This window comes from Stegastes partitus, unplaced genomic scaffold (assembly GCF_000690725.1).
Source record: "Stegastes partitus isolate 25-593 unplaced genomic scaffold, Stegastes_partitus-1.0.2 Scaffold1146, whole genome shotgun sequence".
NCBI classification, from domain to species: domain Eukaryota; kingdom Metazoa; phylum Chordata; class Actinopteri; family Pomacentridae; genus Stegastes; species Stegastes partitus.
In genome coordinates, this window is record NW_007578877.1 from 107,734 (window position 1) to 121,574 (window position 13,841).

Here is a 13,841-nt window from a genome sequence, read left to right on the forward strand (position 1 = left end):
AGTCACATGACACTGAGGAGGAAGAACACATCTGAACTGTTAGTTTTTACCAGAACTCAGATGTGTTTTTGATGAGGCTCAGAAATGATGGAAAAAGTCCATTATAAAGTGTGAAACTTGGACCCACATCTAGGTACTTCAAGGGCATGTAACTCTTAAAATGTTTATTATTAGGGGCGCCGCTATATCTCACCTGGTTGAGCTTTCGTCCCATGTACAGGGCTACAGTCCCGATGTGGAGGTCATGAGTTCGAATCCCACTCATGACCCTTTCCCACATGTCCTCCCCCCATTCTTCTCCACTACTTTCCTGTCTCTCTCTCACTGAACTATCAAACAAAGGCACAGAGGCAAAAAAAAAAAACAAAATGCTTTTACCTGTTGGATCTAAAAGCTGATAATTTTACCGTTGTAACACCCAGTTATGATTTAATGCAGCAGAAACAAGATCACCTGCTTCTCTTCTTCACACAGCGAGACCTTGGGGCACACATTTCACCTTAGTCCTGTTGTGAATTCAACCACTGCATGAGGGATTTTCAAAGCTGCAGAGGTCTGCTGACGTTCAGTAATCTGACCTGTGATTGGCTCGTAGCGCCTGAATCTCCGCCTCCAGCCGGCGTCTGTCCTCCACAGCTCCGTCACGCTCCCTCTCCAGCCTCAGCAGCTCGTCCTGATGGGATTGAACACATGTCAGTCAACGTTATCTTCAAACAAAAAGTCCATTACAGCAGAACAAATGATTCTCGACACAGCAGACAGGTGGTTTAAAGGATGTTCATGTTCTGAAAGCTCCACTCCTATTGGCTGTAAGTGCTGTCAGTCACACACTAAAACCTCTGAATCTGCAGGTGTGAGGATGTGAAACTCGTAGTCGCACCAGAGAATATTTGGGTGTTGAACTAACTGTGTGTTTATGCTCGTCTCACATATCCACACCTTTCTACACAGCGTCTGTAGGACGGTCTGACTGCGCCTCATTATCATTCTGCTAATTAGCTCATTCCATATAAGACCAACCAAATCTGAGAATAATTCCTTCTGACCTCCTTAGAATCAGCGGTTTCTTTATGTCCTATAACTTTAATGAGTTCATGCAAAGTTCTACCTTCAGACTGTGAACATTTCAGAGTTCCAGGTTCTTGAAGTCCACAGAGGAGGGTCCAGATTGATCACTTTAATGGACTTTTTCCATCATTTCTGAGCCTCAGAACTTCATCAGTACAGCAGATAGTCACATGACATTTAGAAGGAGAACACATCTGAGTTCGGGTAGAACCTGACACCAGATCAGTTCTACATCCATCCAGGTGTCTCAGTCTAAAGGTTAAATCTGTTTTTAGGTCATTACTTCTACAACCAACTGTGAGCATCAGTATTATGGGATGTATCATGAACAGCAAAACTGCAGCAGTTTAATGTCTATAACGAAGAGTCATCAAAATGAGCATTGTTACTCTTCTTTTTAATCGTCTACCTTTACAAGGCTTGCATGGCTGCCGAGAAGCATCCCCACACCATGATGCTGCCACCAGCATGCTTTACATCATGACAAGGACAAAAAGCTCCATTTTGGTTTCATCAGACCAAATTAACTTTTTACGTTTTCTGATAATTCACAAGAGAAAACTTTAGAAAGTGCATTTTCGCTAAGATTTCAAGGCTCATATCAGCATGTGTGACATTTTAGACACATGACATTTTAGGATGAAAAACACATTTGAGTTTTGGTAAAAACTGCAAGCAAATCAGTTTTTCATTCATCCAGGTGTCACAGTCTAAAGACTACATCTGTTTTTTTGTTCATTTTCTCAATAACCAACTTTGAGCATCAATATTATGGATTTATCATAGTTTTGACAGCAAAACTGCCACAGTTATACATCCACACAGGGAGTTTTCAGCACAAAAAATGTATATGTACATAAGTCTCTGTCCTGACAGAAATGAACTTTTCTGACAGTAACATTTCTGTCAGTGTCGGCGTTTCAGACACGGAGAGGACATCAGCTGAGGTTTAGGTCCATAAAAAGACACGATGTCACACATTCGTGTCTGCCTCTGATCACCGAAGCTTGCGTTCGGTATGAAGCTCCAGGAGGAGTCTGTGTTTGACTGTATTACTACAGAGCTCCATGATGCAGATGTGCACCAGGCTGCAGCGAAACAGAGATCAAGCTCTGGATCTCAGAGAGCCTTCCTGTTTAAATAAAGGATTAATTAACTAATTGACTAATTAACTAACACGAGTGTCAACACACTTCATAATGAGGATTTGCTTCTTTATTAGCACAGCACATCATTACAATGAAACTCCAGGTGCATTGTGGGAATAAGAGAGTGTAGAGGAAGGATTTCTGTGTTTGTTGAGGTTTGTAAATTGATAATAATGACTTGGATTACCAAAGTTTCTGAGAGAAGCAGCAGGTGGAGAAACTGCAGGAGGATGCTGACTGTAAACAGGGTGATAGCGGCCGTCACAGATTTTCTTCAGAGTTCACTTTGGTCCAAAAACTAAACTCTGCAAAACAATTTGGCCAAATGTTGAGAAATTCATGTTTTCAGACTTGTGAATTTTTGCATTTTTTACTCTAAAAAACATCTTACTTGTAAAGCCATTTTAAGGGTTCAGTATCTCCAGTAATAAAATTCCCACAGCTATTAAATTTGCTGAGAATTCAGACAGAATAGTTTCCAGCAGAACTAAATGATTGAATGCTCCAGCTGAGGATACAACATTTTTAAACAAGGGTTGTATTGTACAGTCTTTGGTCGACATTTCACCAAATTTTGAAGCCTTTAACATCAGTAGAATTTGGTATGTGGCAAGCTGGACACTTGAAATAAGATTTATTGTGATGTGTGTTGAATCATCACCAGTTTCTCTGTTCAGTGTTTAAGTACATGTATGGGAACATTCATGAAGGCAAATATGTTGGTAAACCTTAACATGAAGACATCATGAAAGCAGCTTGAAACTTTGGACATCTAATAACAACATATAGACCCCTATGAACACCCGTTTTTGTGCTTCTATGAATGAGTCCACATCACCATTTTTTTAAAGCAGCAAAAACTAGAACCATGTCTTTTCATCTTTGCCACACATCAAATTCTACTGATGACAGAGCCTGAAAAGTTGGTGAAATGTGACCAAAGACTGTATTTTAGTAGAAAATATGGATCCATCCATATATATATATACACCTGTAGGAACCACTTGGGGGTACCAACGCCACCCGTTGTTACGTTTTTTTTTTTCTTTTTTTGTCATTTTCAAGGGCCAATAATAAAAATGTGTCCTCTGCTGGAGCCATTCAATCTTTAGAGTCTGCAGCAAACTAATGAGATTCTCAAAATCCCAGTTAAAGTGTTGCAGGAGCACTGGGAGCCAAGTATTGCTGCACGAGTACATTACTTTGACGGTGACGATGGCCCGACAAAGGAGCAGTCTGTGAACTCTTTAGGTAACTTGTATTTTGGTTTGCTCTGTGGGGTTCCTCAGGGTTTGATGCTCATTTCTGTTCTGTTTTTAGTCTACATGCCATTTCAAAGACGTCTTTTCAGAGAGTAGATCCAACTTTACGTGGACAACAGCTGGATCTATATTAACTATTTTAATGAGATTCTCAAAATTCCAGTTAGTGTTGCTGTTTTCACACGGTTTAGGAGATTAAATGCAAACGGACCTTGTTTAAAATGTTGCAGGAGCACTGGGAGCAGAGTATTGCTGCACGAGTATACTACTTACTTACAGTTTTTGATTGTTATAGGAGCAGTCTGTGAACTTTTTTATGGCACCTTGTATTTTGGTTTGCTCTGTGGGGTTCCTTAGGGTTCCATGCTTGGCCCAGTTATGTTTTCCACCTACATGCTAACTTTAAGATGTCTTGTCAGAGTGTAAATCCAACTTTATGCAGATAACAGTCAAATCTATATTAGCTGTTTTAATGAGATTCTCTCCCTGCAGGACATCCAAAATGGGTGATCCCAATTAAGCCTACAAAAAACACAGATTCCTTTAATTTCTGCTGATGCTACTAAAAAAAATCAGAGAGAAACTCAGTTCCAGGTGCAGAATTGCGTCCGTTGAAAAAACACCTAATAATGCAGGCCTGATCCTGACCTCCTCCTCCTCTATGCTAATTGAAGCCTTCAAGGTCTGAGAGTTTAAAGTGAGACATCAAAAGAGAAACCAAACCCAGAGAGTCAATATGTGTCTTCTCCAGCCGGGCCGGAGGAGACGCTTCAAACGAGCCGCCCGACTTATTAATCAGAATAATTTCCAAATGAGGTGATCAGCAGGCAGGAGCGACGCCGAGCTGACCTTTAACATGAGGAGTTAAGGTCAACGAAAGAGGGGGAGATCGAGCGGGAGGAGGTAATAAAACTACCCTGCCCGGACCTTTACCATGAGGAGATCAGATCAATGAGAGAGGGGGAGGACAAAATCAGAGGAATCTTTAATTACCATAGAGGAGGTGGACATGGGGGTGAGACAGGCAGAGGGGAGGAAGATGGGGGAGTAAATGAAAGGAAGGCACTTTGACCTTTAACATGAGGAGTTAAGGTCAACTAAAAAGAGGAGGAGAGGAGGTGGTTCAGGATGTGGAGGTGAGGAGAGAACCAGAGGAACCTTTAATTACAGGGGGAGGACGGGGGAGGAGTAAATGAAAGGAACCTCGTCCGACCTTTAACGTGAAGAGTGAAGGTCAATGAAGGAGGAGGAGTTAAAAAGACGAGTGGAGGTGAGGGGTGAGGATGGGAGGTGGAGGTGAGGTTGGGGGAGGCAGGAGTTAGAGGAGTAGTTAACAGGTTAGCCCCAACATTCACAGTGTGGTACAACAGGAGTAGCTAGTAAATGTAACTAACTAGGTACTTCAGTTACCATTTAAAGGTTCTTTTAGTTTGTTTTTTTTAAAGTTTAGGTATAAAGTTCTGTTTTAAAGGTCGACTTTAAAGTTTTGGTTCAAAGGTCTGGCTAAAGTTCTGGGTTCTTGGACAGTTTAAAGTTCTGGTTTCTGGTTTGGTTTAAAGGCTCTGAAATTTGGCTTTAAGTTTTAACTGAAGGTCTGGTCTAAAGGTCTAGTTTAACAGTCTTGTTGAAAGGTCCTTGAAAGTGTGGTTTTAAAGGTCTGATTTAAAGTTCTAGTCTAAAAGTCTGGTTTAAAGAACTGGTTTCTGGCCTGTATTAAAGTTGTGGTTCCTGGTCAGGTTTATGGTTCTGCGTTCTTGTCTGGTTAATAGGTCTGTTTAAAGTTCTGGGTTCTTGTGTGGTTTAGAAATCTGGTTTTAAGTTTTGGCTGTTGGTCTGGTCTAAAAGTTTAGTTTAGCAGCCGTATTGAAAGGTCCTTAAGGGTCTAATTTAAAGGTCTGGTTTCTGGCCTGGCTTAAAGTTGTGGTTCCTCTTCCGGTTTGAGGTTCGACTTTAAAGGTCTGGTTTATAGTTCACGTCAAAAGTTCTGGAATAAAAGTCTGGTTTATGATTCTGGTCAAGAAGTCTGGTTTAAAGGTTTGGTTTAAAAGTCTTGTTTATAGTTCTGGTCTAAAGAGCTGGCTTGAAGTTGAAATTTGGAGGTCTGGCTTCAAGGCATGGTATAAAGGTCAGGTTTGAAGTTCTGGTCTAAAGTTGTGGTTTGAAGTTCTTATTTAAAGGTCCAGTTAGAAGTTTTAGTTTAAAGATGTAGTCTAAAGTTCCAATTTTAAGTTCTTATTTAAAGTTCTGGTCTAAAGTTCTGATTCAAAGGGTCTGGTCTGGTTTAAAGTTCTAGTTTGAATTTATGGTCTAAAGTTCTGGTTTAAAATTCAGACTTAAAGAATGTGTTCAAAGTTCTGGTTTAAAGTTGTGGTTTCTGGTGTCAGCTCTGGGTTTCCGGCGGCTCTTTGCCTGTCTGGCGTTGATTTGCCGGCAGCTGTTGGTGTTTCTGTGTGAAATTAAAAAGCTCTCCAGGCTCTAATCCCCCCGGAGCCCTCCAACCTAATTAACAGGCTTCAGGAGGAAAAACGCAGCAGCGTTACATTAATAACAAAATTTAATTTATTTCAGCAGCAGAAAACAGACGGAGCTGCAGATTCTACTGCAGGTTTTACTGATTCAACTGAGGGTCTGACGCCAGGCTGAAACTGTGTTCATTAGTAACACACAACAACCAAACGACTGAAAAAACTTTGTCATTATCCAGCGAAATGAAGAAAAGAACAGATATCTCAATAAATAAATCAATAACAGACAGATGAAACAAAATAAGCTAAAAAACAGATATAAGAAAACAATGGAAAAATTAACTGGATTACAGCAAAGAAGCAAAATAATTAAGTTTAATTATGTTTTCGCACTGCCACTTAACAATTAATGTACTTAATATTGTTCTGATTAATTGATCCTTTGGTACTTCATCAAAAAATGTCACTTTGGCCCGATAGTGTCCCCACAGTGTAAAAATGTCTTCACGGAGCAAAAATGTCCCAACGCAACAGAAATGTCTTCACAGTGTAGAAATATCCCAGAGAGGTGACGCACAAACTCACTCAGGAACATCCTTGCAGCGTAGAAACGTCCCCACTGTGTACAAATGTCCCCATAAAGCAAAAATGTCCCCACAGTTTAGAAATGTCCCCAAGGTACAAAAATGTCCAAACAGTGCAAAAATGTCCAGAGTGTAGAAGTGTCTCCACAATGTAGAAACATCCTCGTGGTACAAAAACGTCCCCACAGTGTAAAAACGTCCCCACAGTGTAAAAACGTCCCCACAGTGCAAAAACATGCTAACTACCCTACAGCAGTTTAGACCTAAAACATGTACTTGTAAAATGGACACACCCGCTGTCTGAACAACGCGTTGTCAACAGACGCCGCCGCGTTGCCATGACGACGGCAGACATCCTCGGCACTCATCAGAGACAGCAGTCAACATGCAGAAAGGAGATAGAGAGACAGAGTGTGTGTGTGTTTACCTCGCTCGCCCACTGCTCTCTCTCCTGAAGCAGGTCCTGTTCCAGGCGTTTACACTGCACACAGAGACGATCAGTCGTTATTGATCCGAACGGTTTGATCAGCACAGGCATGACAGTGTGTGTGTGTGTGTGTGTGTTTGTATACGCACATGTATTTATGATAATTTGTGTGTATACATGCGTTAGTGTGTGAACGTTTGTGTTATAATGTCTATGTGGTAACGTGTGTGTGACTGTTGAAGTGTGACTGTTGGTATGTTCATGTGTTAGTTATTGTGTGTTGCTGTGTGTGTTACCGTGTGTGTGTTGCTATGTATGTGTTACTGTGTGTGTGTGTCTTACCCGGTGTGTGTGTTACTGTGTGTGTGTGTCTTACCCGGTGTGTGTGTTACTGTGTGTAAAGTGCAGCAGATCTGCACTCACACCGAACTCCTGCTTTTCTTATTGTTTGTTTGTTCGTCAGCTAAGATCAGGTGCTGTGTGATCACTTGACAAGCGTCTTGACTAGACAGTAAATTCACCACATAAAGGAGGTTCAAAGTGAACAGTAAGATGTTCCGGGTCAGAGCACCTAAGCTGAACTCTCCCTGCAGTTTTCGTAACTAGTCACAGCCTTGCAGCAACTAGACCAATCCACTCTTTCAGATCAGATCCACAGTTTCAACTTGCAGCCTTAAACTCCGGCAAATAGACAGATCAACTCTTTTAGGCATCAACTATGTATAACTGCCTCAAACTCCAGCAATTAGACGGTGTACAGTATTCACACTGAGCTTCACTGCAAATTTGGATTAATGAATGTATTTACAGACGTGCAGCTCAGACGTCATGATGATTATGATGCTTTGATGTGCAACATAAGAACTGAAAGTTATATAAACTAAACAGGGGACAACATTCGTCTTCTTCTTCACTTTAATTCATCATTGTATATGTTTTTATTGCTGTTTCAGTAACATCAGATTAAACGTTGATGCTCGGCTGTCGGCGACAGGTGACTCTCCCCAAATGAGCTCAGGAGTCTCCAAAAGTGAGATGTTCCTTTAAAGAGCCTCCTGCCTGCAGGAATCAAACCGACAACTTTCCTGCCGGAGTGAGTGCCGGGTGCAGGGGAGCTTTAATAATGTGTAATAACCTGTAATTACCTGATATTAACTCAATAAGAAGCTCCAGCTGCCGGCCGGAGAGAGAGAGCGGTGGAGACAGGTAGGCAGGGACTGAGCGTGCTCAGGGACGGCCCTCCCCCTCTTTTCTAATATTTCCCAGAAGCCCCGGCTGCAGGGGGAGATAATCCCTGAGAGATGAGGAGAGGGAGCAAGGGATTGGCGAGCGGCGGGGGGGAGGAGAGGAATCCTCCAGCGTGGAGTGCTCTCTCTCTTCTTCTTTCCCTCCGAGGATTACGACGGCATTTGAAACATATTTCAGCACGGTGCGGCGGCGGAGCGAGGGCGGGATTAAGGTGTTACCGTGGAGGGGTGGTGTTAACGCAGAGGGGCGGGGTGTTAAAAGACGGAGATATTGCCGGGGGTTAGCGGCGGAGGGCCAGGTGATGCTGCAGGGACGGAGGTATGAAGGTAGGTTTTGTGAGGTTAATGGAGCCAGAGGGGGGGTGACAGCAGCGGGGGCAGGTAAGGTGTGAGGCCGGCGGGGGCGGAGTCACGAGAAAGGTGAAAGTGTGAACAGTGTAAAGATTTGCTTCATATCTACAAGTACATCTGCATCACGACATGTCAAGAGTGTTAGAAGGTTCAGAACACAGACCGTATGTAAAGGTGTTTGAACCTCTGTGATGTCATCATAGGGAGGTTTTAAGCTCCACCCCTTATGAACAAAGTAGCCCAAAACCAGTCTAAAACCCATCCAAAACCAGTTATAAACCTAACCAGTCCAAAACCAGTCAAAAGTAAAACAAACCCAGTTTTCATTTAGCCTAAAACGTCTTTTAAAACGAGTTCAAAAGCATGTCCAAGCTTAGTAAAAACCAAATACCAAACCGGTAAGCCAGTCTAAATCCAGGTCCAAAACCAGACAAAAAACAAACGTTCAAAACTAGAGTTTTCTTCTTAGTCTCTCTGGTCGTCTCTTCCCTGCTGTGTGGAAACACTGCCTGCAGTTCACCTGGAAATGTTTTAAATGCTGGTTACAGCTGAGTTAGTCGTTGAGAATCAGTGGAGCTGAGAGTGAAGAATATTTACTGTTTTACATAATCTGGTTGGAAGGGATGTTCTTTTTAGCGATTTTAAAAAATGAGACATGTAGAATAAAACCATTTTGATGAAGTATCACCATTTGGCGCTTCACTTTAGTTAATTTTAAAAAGTTGTTTTTACAGTTTCTGGTTGATAGATTGAGTCATTTTGGATAACAGGCAGGTTTTTAGAGGACGGAGCGAAATTAAATTACACTGTTACTCCATTACAGGTGAAACAGAGGCTTGACAATTCTTACATTTCAGCTTTGCTCTCATTGGCTGCTGAGTCTCTGGTACACAAAGTAGCACGCAGAGTAGTACACAGAGTACTGCGTTATGTTGGAGGACAGCGCTCCACCTGTGCAGGTGTTGCTGCTTCATCTAACAAAGTTTCAGCTTCTATACTTTTGAAGAACCACCTCATTGCTTCGTTCTCCCTCCTTGGCTCCCCTGACGACGGTTGCCGTGGATACCGGCGTTCAGCCGTGCTGCTGCAGGTCCGTTACCATGGTGACAGCGGTTCGTCAGTCACAGCGAGGGAACAGATGAAGGTTTCTGATCTGTGAGACACATGAGGGGGAGGCGGAGCTTCTGAGCCCGCCACCCGCCGCACTGCATGCTGGGAGCACCTCCCCCCCGCCTCCCCCCTCGATCGCCCCGCTCCCTCTCTCCCTGTCATCCCCCCATCAGTCAGACTTCTCATCTCTTCTCATTTCTACTCGTCTCACTCTCTCCCCCCCGATCCTCCCACAGAGAGCGGTATATGAATCCAGATGAATTGTGGGTAATAAATCCAGCACTCTGCAGGTTTTGGTAATAAACTCTGTGAACTGCACTTCGATAATAATCAGCCTCCAGAGGAGAGACGGGGAAAGACGGAAATCTGGATTTTCTTCTTCAAACTTTAAACTTTTTAATCAGCTGGTGAATCAGCTGCACTTATTGATCATTTACTGACATTCATACAGATTTTTAGCAAAGATTAAAACCTGAAGGAAAAACCGCACAGAACAGAGCAGCTCTATGGGTCAGGTCTGACTGATAGACTATCAGAGAATAAAGAATGTGAATGTTTTCAGGAATGAAGCTGGAAATATTACAGTTTAGTAGCAACATGAACAGCAGCTGCAACAGAAATGCTCAAATAGTTAAATTATAGAAAACTGAATAAATGTTCACTTGATGAGCATAAACAAACTGGATTAAAACTGCTAAGAAATGACTTCATGTCCATTTAGTTCACTTATATTTTATTAGAGGAGTATAAATTCTACTTTTATTATTAATCATCATTTGTGTAGCTTGTAGGTTGTTACTGATTCTAAGTTCATTTCCAGTTGCTGTATTTTATTTTTATTCATCCTGATAAATATCCAGTTTATCACCTGACTCAACTGAACTTCCACATAAAACATTTCATTTTTATTGGCCCCTATTTCCAGCACACTTAACCAGTCCTAAACCAATCCCTAACCACCCCATAGCCAGTCCTAATCCAGTCCTTAACTTGCCCTAAACCAATCCTAAATCATCTTTTAACCAGTCCTAAACAAATCCTTCACCAGTCCTTAAACATTAATCCAACACTAATCCACAACTGCCCCTTGCTTAACAAGTCCTTAACCAGTCCTAAAACAACCTTATCCAATCCTTAACCTACCCTTAACCTACCCTAAACCAGTCTTTACCCAGTCTTAAACTAGTCCTTAACCAGTGATAAACCTATCCCTGTCTTAACACATCCTTAATCTGTTATTAGTATTCCTTAACTAGTCCCAAAGCAATCCTGAAAAAGTTCCTAACCAGTCCAAAATCATGCCTTAATCAGTCACAAACTAGTCCTTACCCAGTTGTAAATCACTCTACCAGTCCTAAACCAATCTTTAACCTTATTTAGCCCCGAACCTGCCCTTATACAATCCTAAATCAGCCTTTAACCAGTCCTAAACAAGTCCTTTACCAGTCTATGACTAGTTCCTAATTTGTCCTAAACCAGTTGTTTACCAGTCATGAAGCAATCCCTAACCACGTGTTGCTTAACCAGTCTGTTACCTGTCCAAAACATTGCTTGAACAGTCCTAAACCAGTACTTAACCACCCCTTAAACAGTCACTCATCTCTCCTAAACCAATACTTATCCAGTCCTAAGACAGTCTTTAACCAGTCCTTATCCACTTCTTAACTAGGCTTAACCAGTACTGAATAAATCTGTGTTCTCCACCAGTTTATAACTGGTCCTAAACCAGTCTTTAACCTCTCCATAACTGGTCCTAAACCAGTCTTAAACCACTCTATAACTGGTCCTAAACCAGTCCTTAATTAATCACAAACCAGTCCTTAACCAGTCCTCAACCGCCCTGAGCCAACCTCAACCAGATATTAACCAGTACTAAACCAGTTCTCCTCCTGACGTGTCTCTAAGGCTGAGAATCATTCACCAATAAAATTGATCATCACTGACATCATCAAGGAGTGACAGAAGCATCACTGATGATCGATTTGATCATCAGTGATGCTTCTGTCACTCCTTGATGATGTCATCCAGGTGAGCTGAGGAAGCTGTTCTCTGCTCAGAAACACCTGCAGCCGCTTCACCTGAACGTCTTCTCTGAATGTGTGTCTCCATAAGCAGATTCAAATAACACACGAGCCGGCAGCCAACACACACATGCACACCCACACACGCACGCACGCACGCACACACACGGCGCATACAAACAGATGAGTAAACAGCAGGTGTTCAGCAAACATCATGTCAGCTCGTCAGGTCGACTCAATCTGGGTGTCAATATTTGTCTCCGCACCGCTTTGTTTTCACACCATTCAAAATATTCATGTTCAGATTCAAACCGCAAATATTTGAGGTTGGGGCTGCCGGAGCCGCCGCAACCCGGCCGCGGCTCCACGCCACGCCGCTGCCGCGCTGTGCCGCACCAGCCGGGTTAAACAGACCACTTAGAGACGGTGACGGCGTGTTGAGGCGAGAAAACTGAAGAGGGGCGGCAGCTAAAGCTCACGGAGGATTGAAAACACCTTCAGCAGCTCAGGCTGAGGACAGTCATCGACACACAAGTCCTGAACTGACACACAAGTCTGGAAGCGACACACAACTCTGTAACTGACACACAAGTCTGGAACCAACACACAAGTCTGGAAGCGACACACAAGTCTGGAAGCAACACACAAGTCTGAAACACACAAGTCTGTAGTTGACACACAAGTCTGCAGGAACAAGAGAAAACATCATCAGACTGCTGCTCTGATCAGATGCTGAAAAGTTACAATAAGCTGTTCAATGTTGGGCTATAGAATCTGTTTAAAACCGTAAAGAAAAAACAAAATGTGACACTGTCATAAGCATTAATCCATTTTTTTGTGGTGTTGGGAGGAACACCCTCCTGTTTTCACAGCCCTGAACTGGTCCAACCTAATGTAGACCTCTAGGTCCAACTTACGGTTTATAATAATGATATTCATTTAAAGTAATCAGCTTCAGACTAACTGAAGCCAAAGCAGCTATTGTTGCTTCTGCATTTTGTTCATTTTTTTGTCTGGACAAAAAGTGGAGTATAAACTTTACAAAAGAGCAGTTTGTGTATCGCAGCTCAACATGTCAACTCATGTAAAAACAGCAGCTAACTTGATCGAGTTTTCTTCCTCAATAGTTCTTGTTCTGGAGTCAACAGTTGATGTATTTTCAGAAACCATATGAATGTGTGCAGCTGCTCTGTTCCCAGTGTGATTACTGGTTACACTGACAACACGTCCGTCAGGCTGACAGGTGAGCAGACTCACCTTGGCCACTGATCCATCTCTCTCCTCCATCACTGCCTTCATCTCCTGAGCTGTGATGTCGTTTCGTCGTTGCCGTGCCAACCGCAGACGCTCAACCAGAACGGAACCGAACTGCTGGATGTCCTGGACAGAGTCAGCGTCACAGACCTGCTGGAGGAGCTCATCAATGTCCTGATGATCAGAGACACAGAGCTGATCAGGGCTGATCAGATTATTGATCAGAGTTTAAACCATCAACATTAACACGAAGAGTGTTTTTACCAGGTTGGTATCCTCCAGGTTAACCCTCTCCGACCTGAAACACACAGAAGGACACACAGTCAGAGTCAGTGTCTCTGCATGTGTTTAAACTCATCAGTGTCTCTGATTAGTACAACTACCTCCAACCTGACCACTAACTACCCCCAACCTGACCACTAACTACCTCCAACCTGACCACTAACTACCTCCAACTTGACCACTAACTAACCACTACCTGACTGCTAATTAACCACTACCTGACTGCTAATTAACCACAGTCTCATCACCAACTACCTCCAACCTGACTGCAAACTAATCACAAACTCACTGCCAACTACCTAAAGCCTGACAGGTAACTATCTTCAACCTGGCTGCTAACCACCTACAACCTGACCACTAACTACCTGAAAAATGACCAATAATTACCTCTGAACTGGCCAATAACTATGTACAACTTGACTCCTAACAACCTACAACAGAACTTACAACATCCAAGCTGACTGGCAATCATCTAAAACTTAATGACTACCTACACCTTGACAGGTAGCTACATACAACCTGACCTGAACCTACCTACAACCTGACCTGAACCTACCTACAACCTGACCTGAACCTACCTACAACCTGACCTGAACCTACCTACAACCTGACCTGTACCTAC

General features: G+C 42.7%; 1 protein-coding gene across 1 annotated transcript in view; it reads right to left on the bottom strand.

Moving 5' to 3' along the window:
• The window catches only part of mipol1 (mirror-image polydactyly 1), a 48,024-nt gene that overhangs the window by 21,456 nt on the left and 12,727 nt on the right, over positions 1–13,841 (bottom strand). Inside the window, exons 5-8 of the mRNA XM_008296680.1 lie at positions 13,202–13,235; positions 12,941–13,111; positions 6,955–7,008; positions 579–673 (exon numbers count right to left, since the gene is read on the bottom strand). Of these exons, the coding sequence (XP_008294902.1) occupies positions 579–673; positions 6,955–7,008; positions 12,941–13,111; positions 13,202–13,235 (354 nt within the window). The remainder of the gene's footprint in view (positions 1–578; positions 674–6,954; positions 7,009–12,940; positions 13,112–13,201; positions 13,236–13,841) is intronic.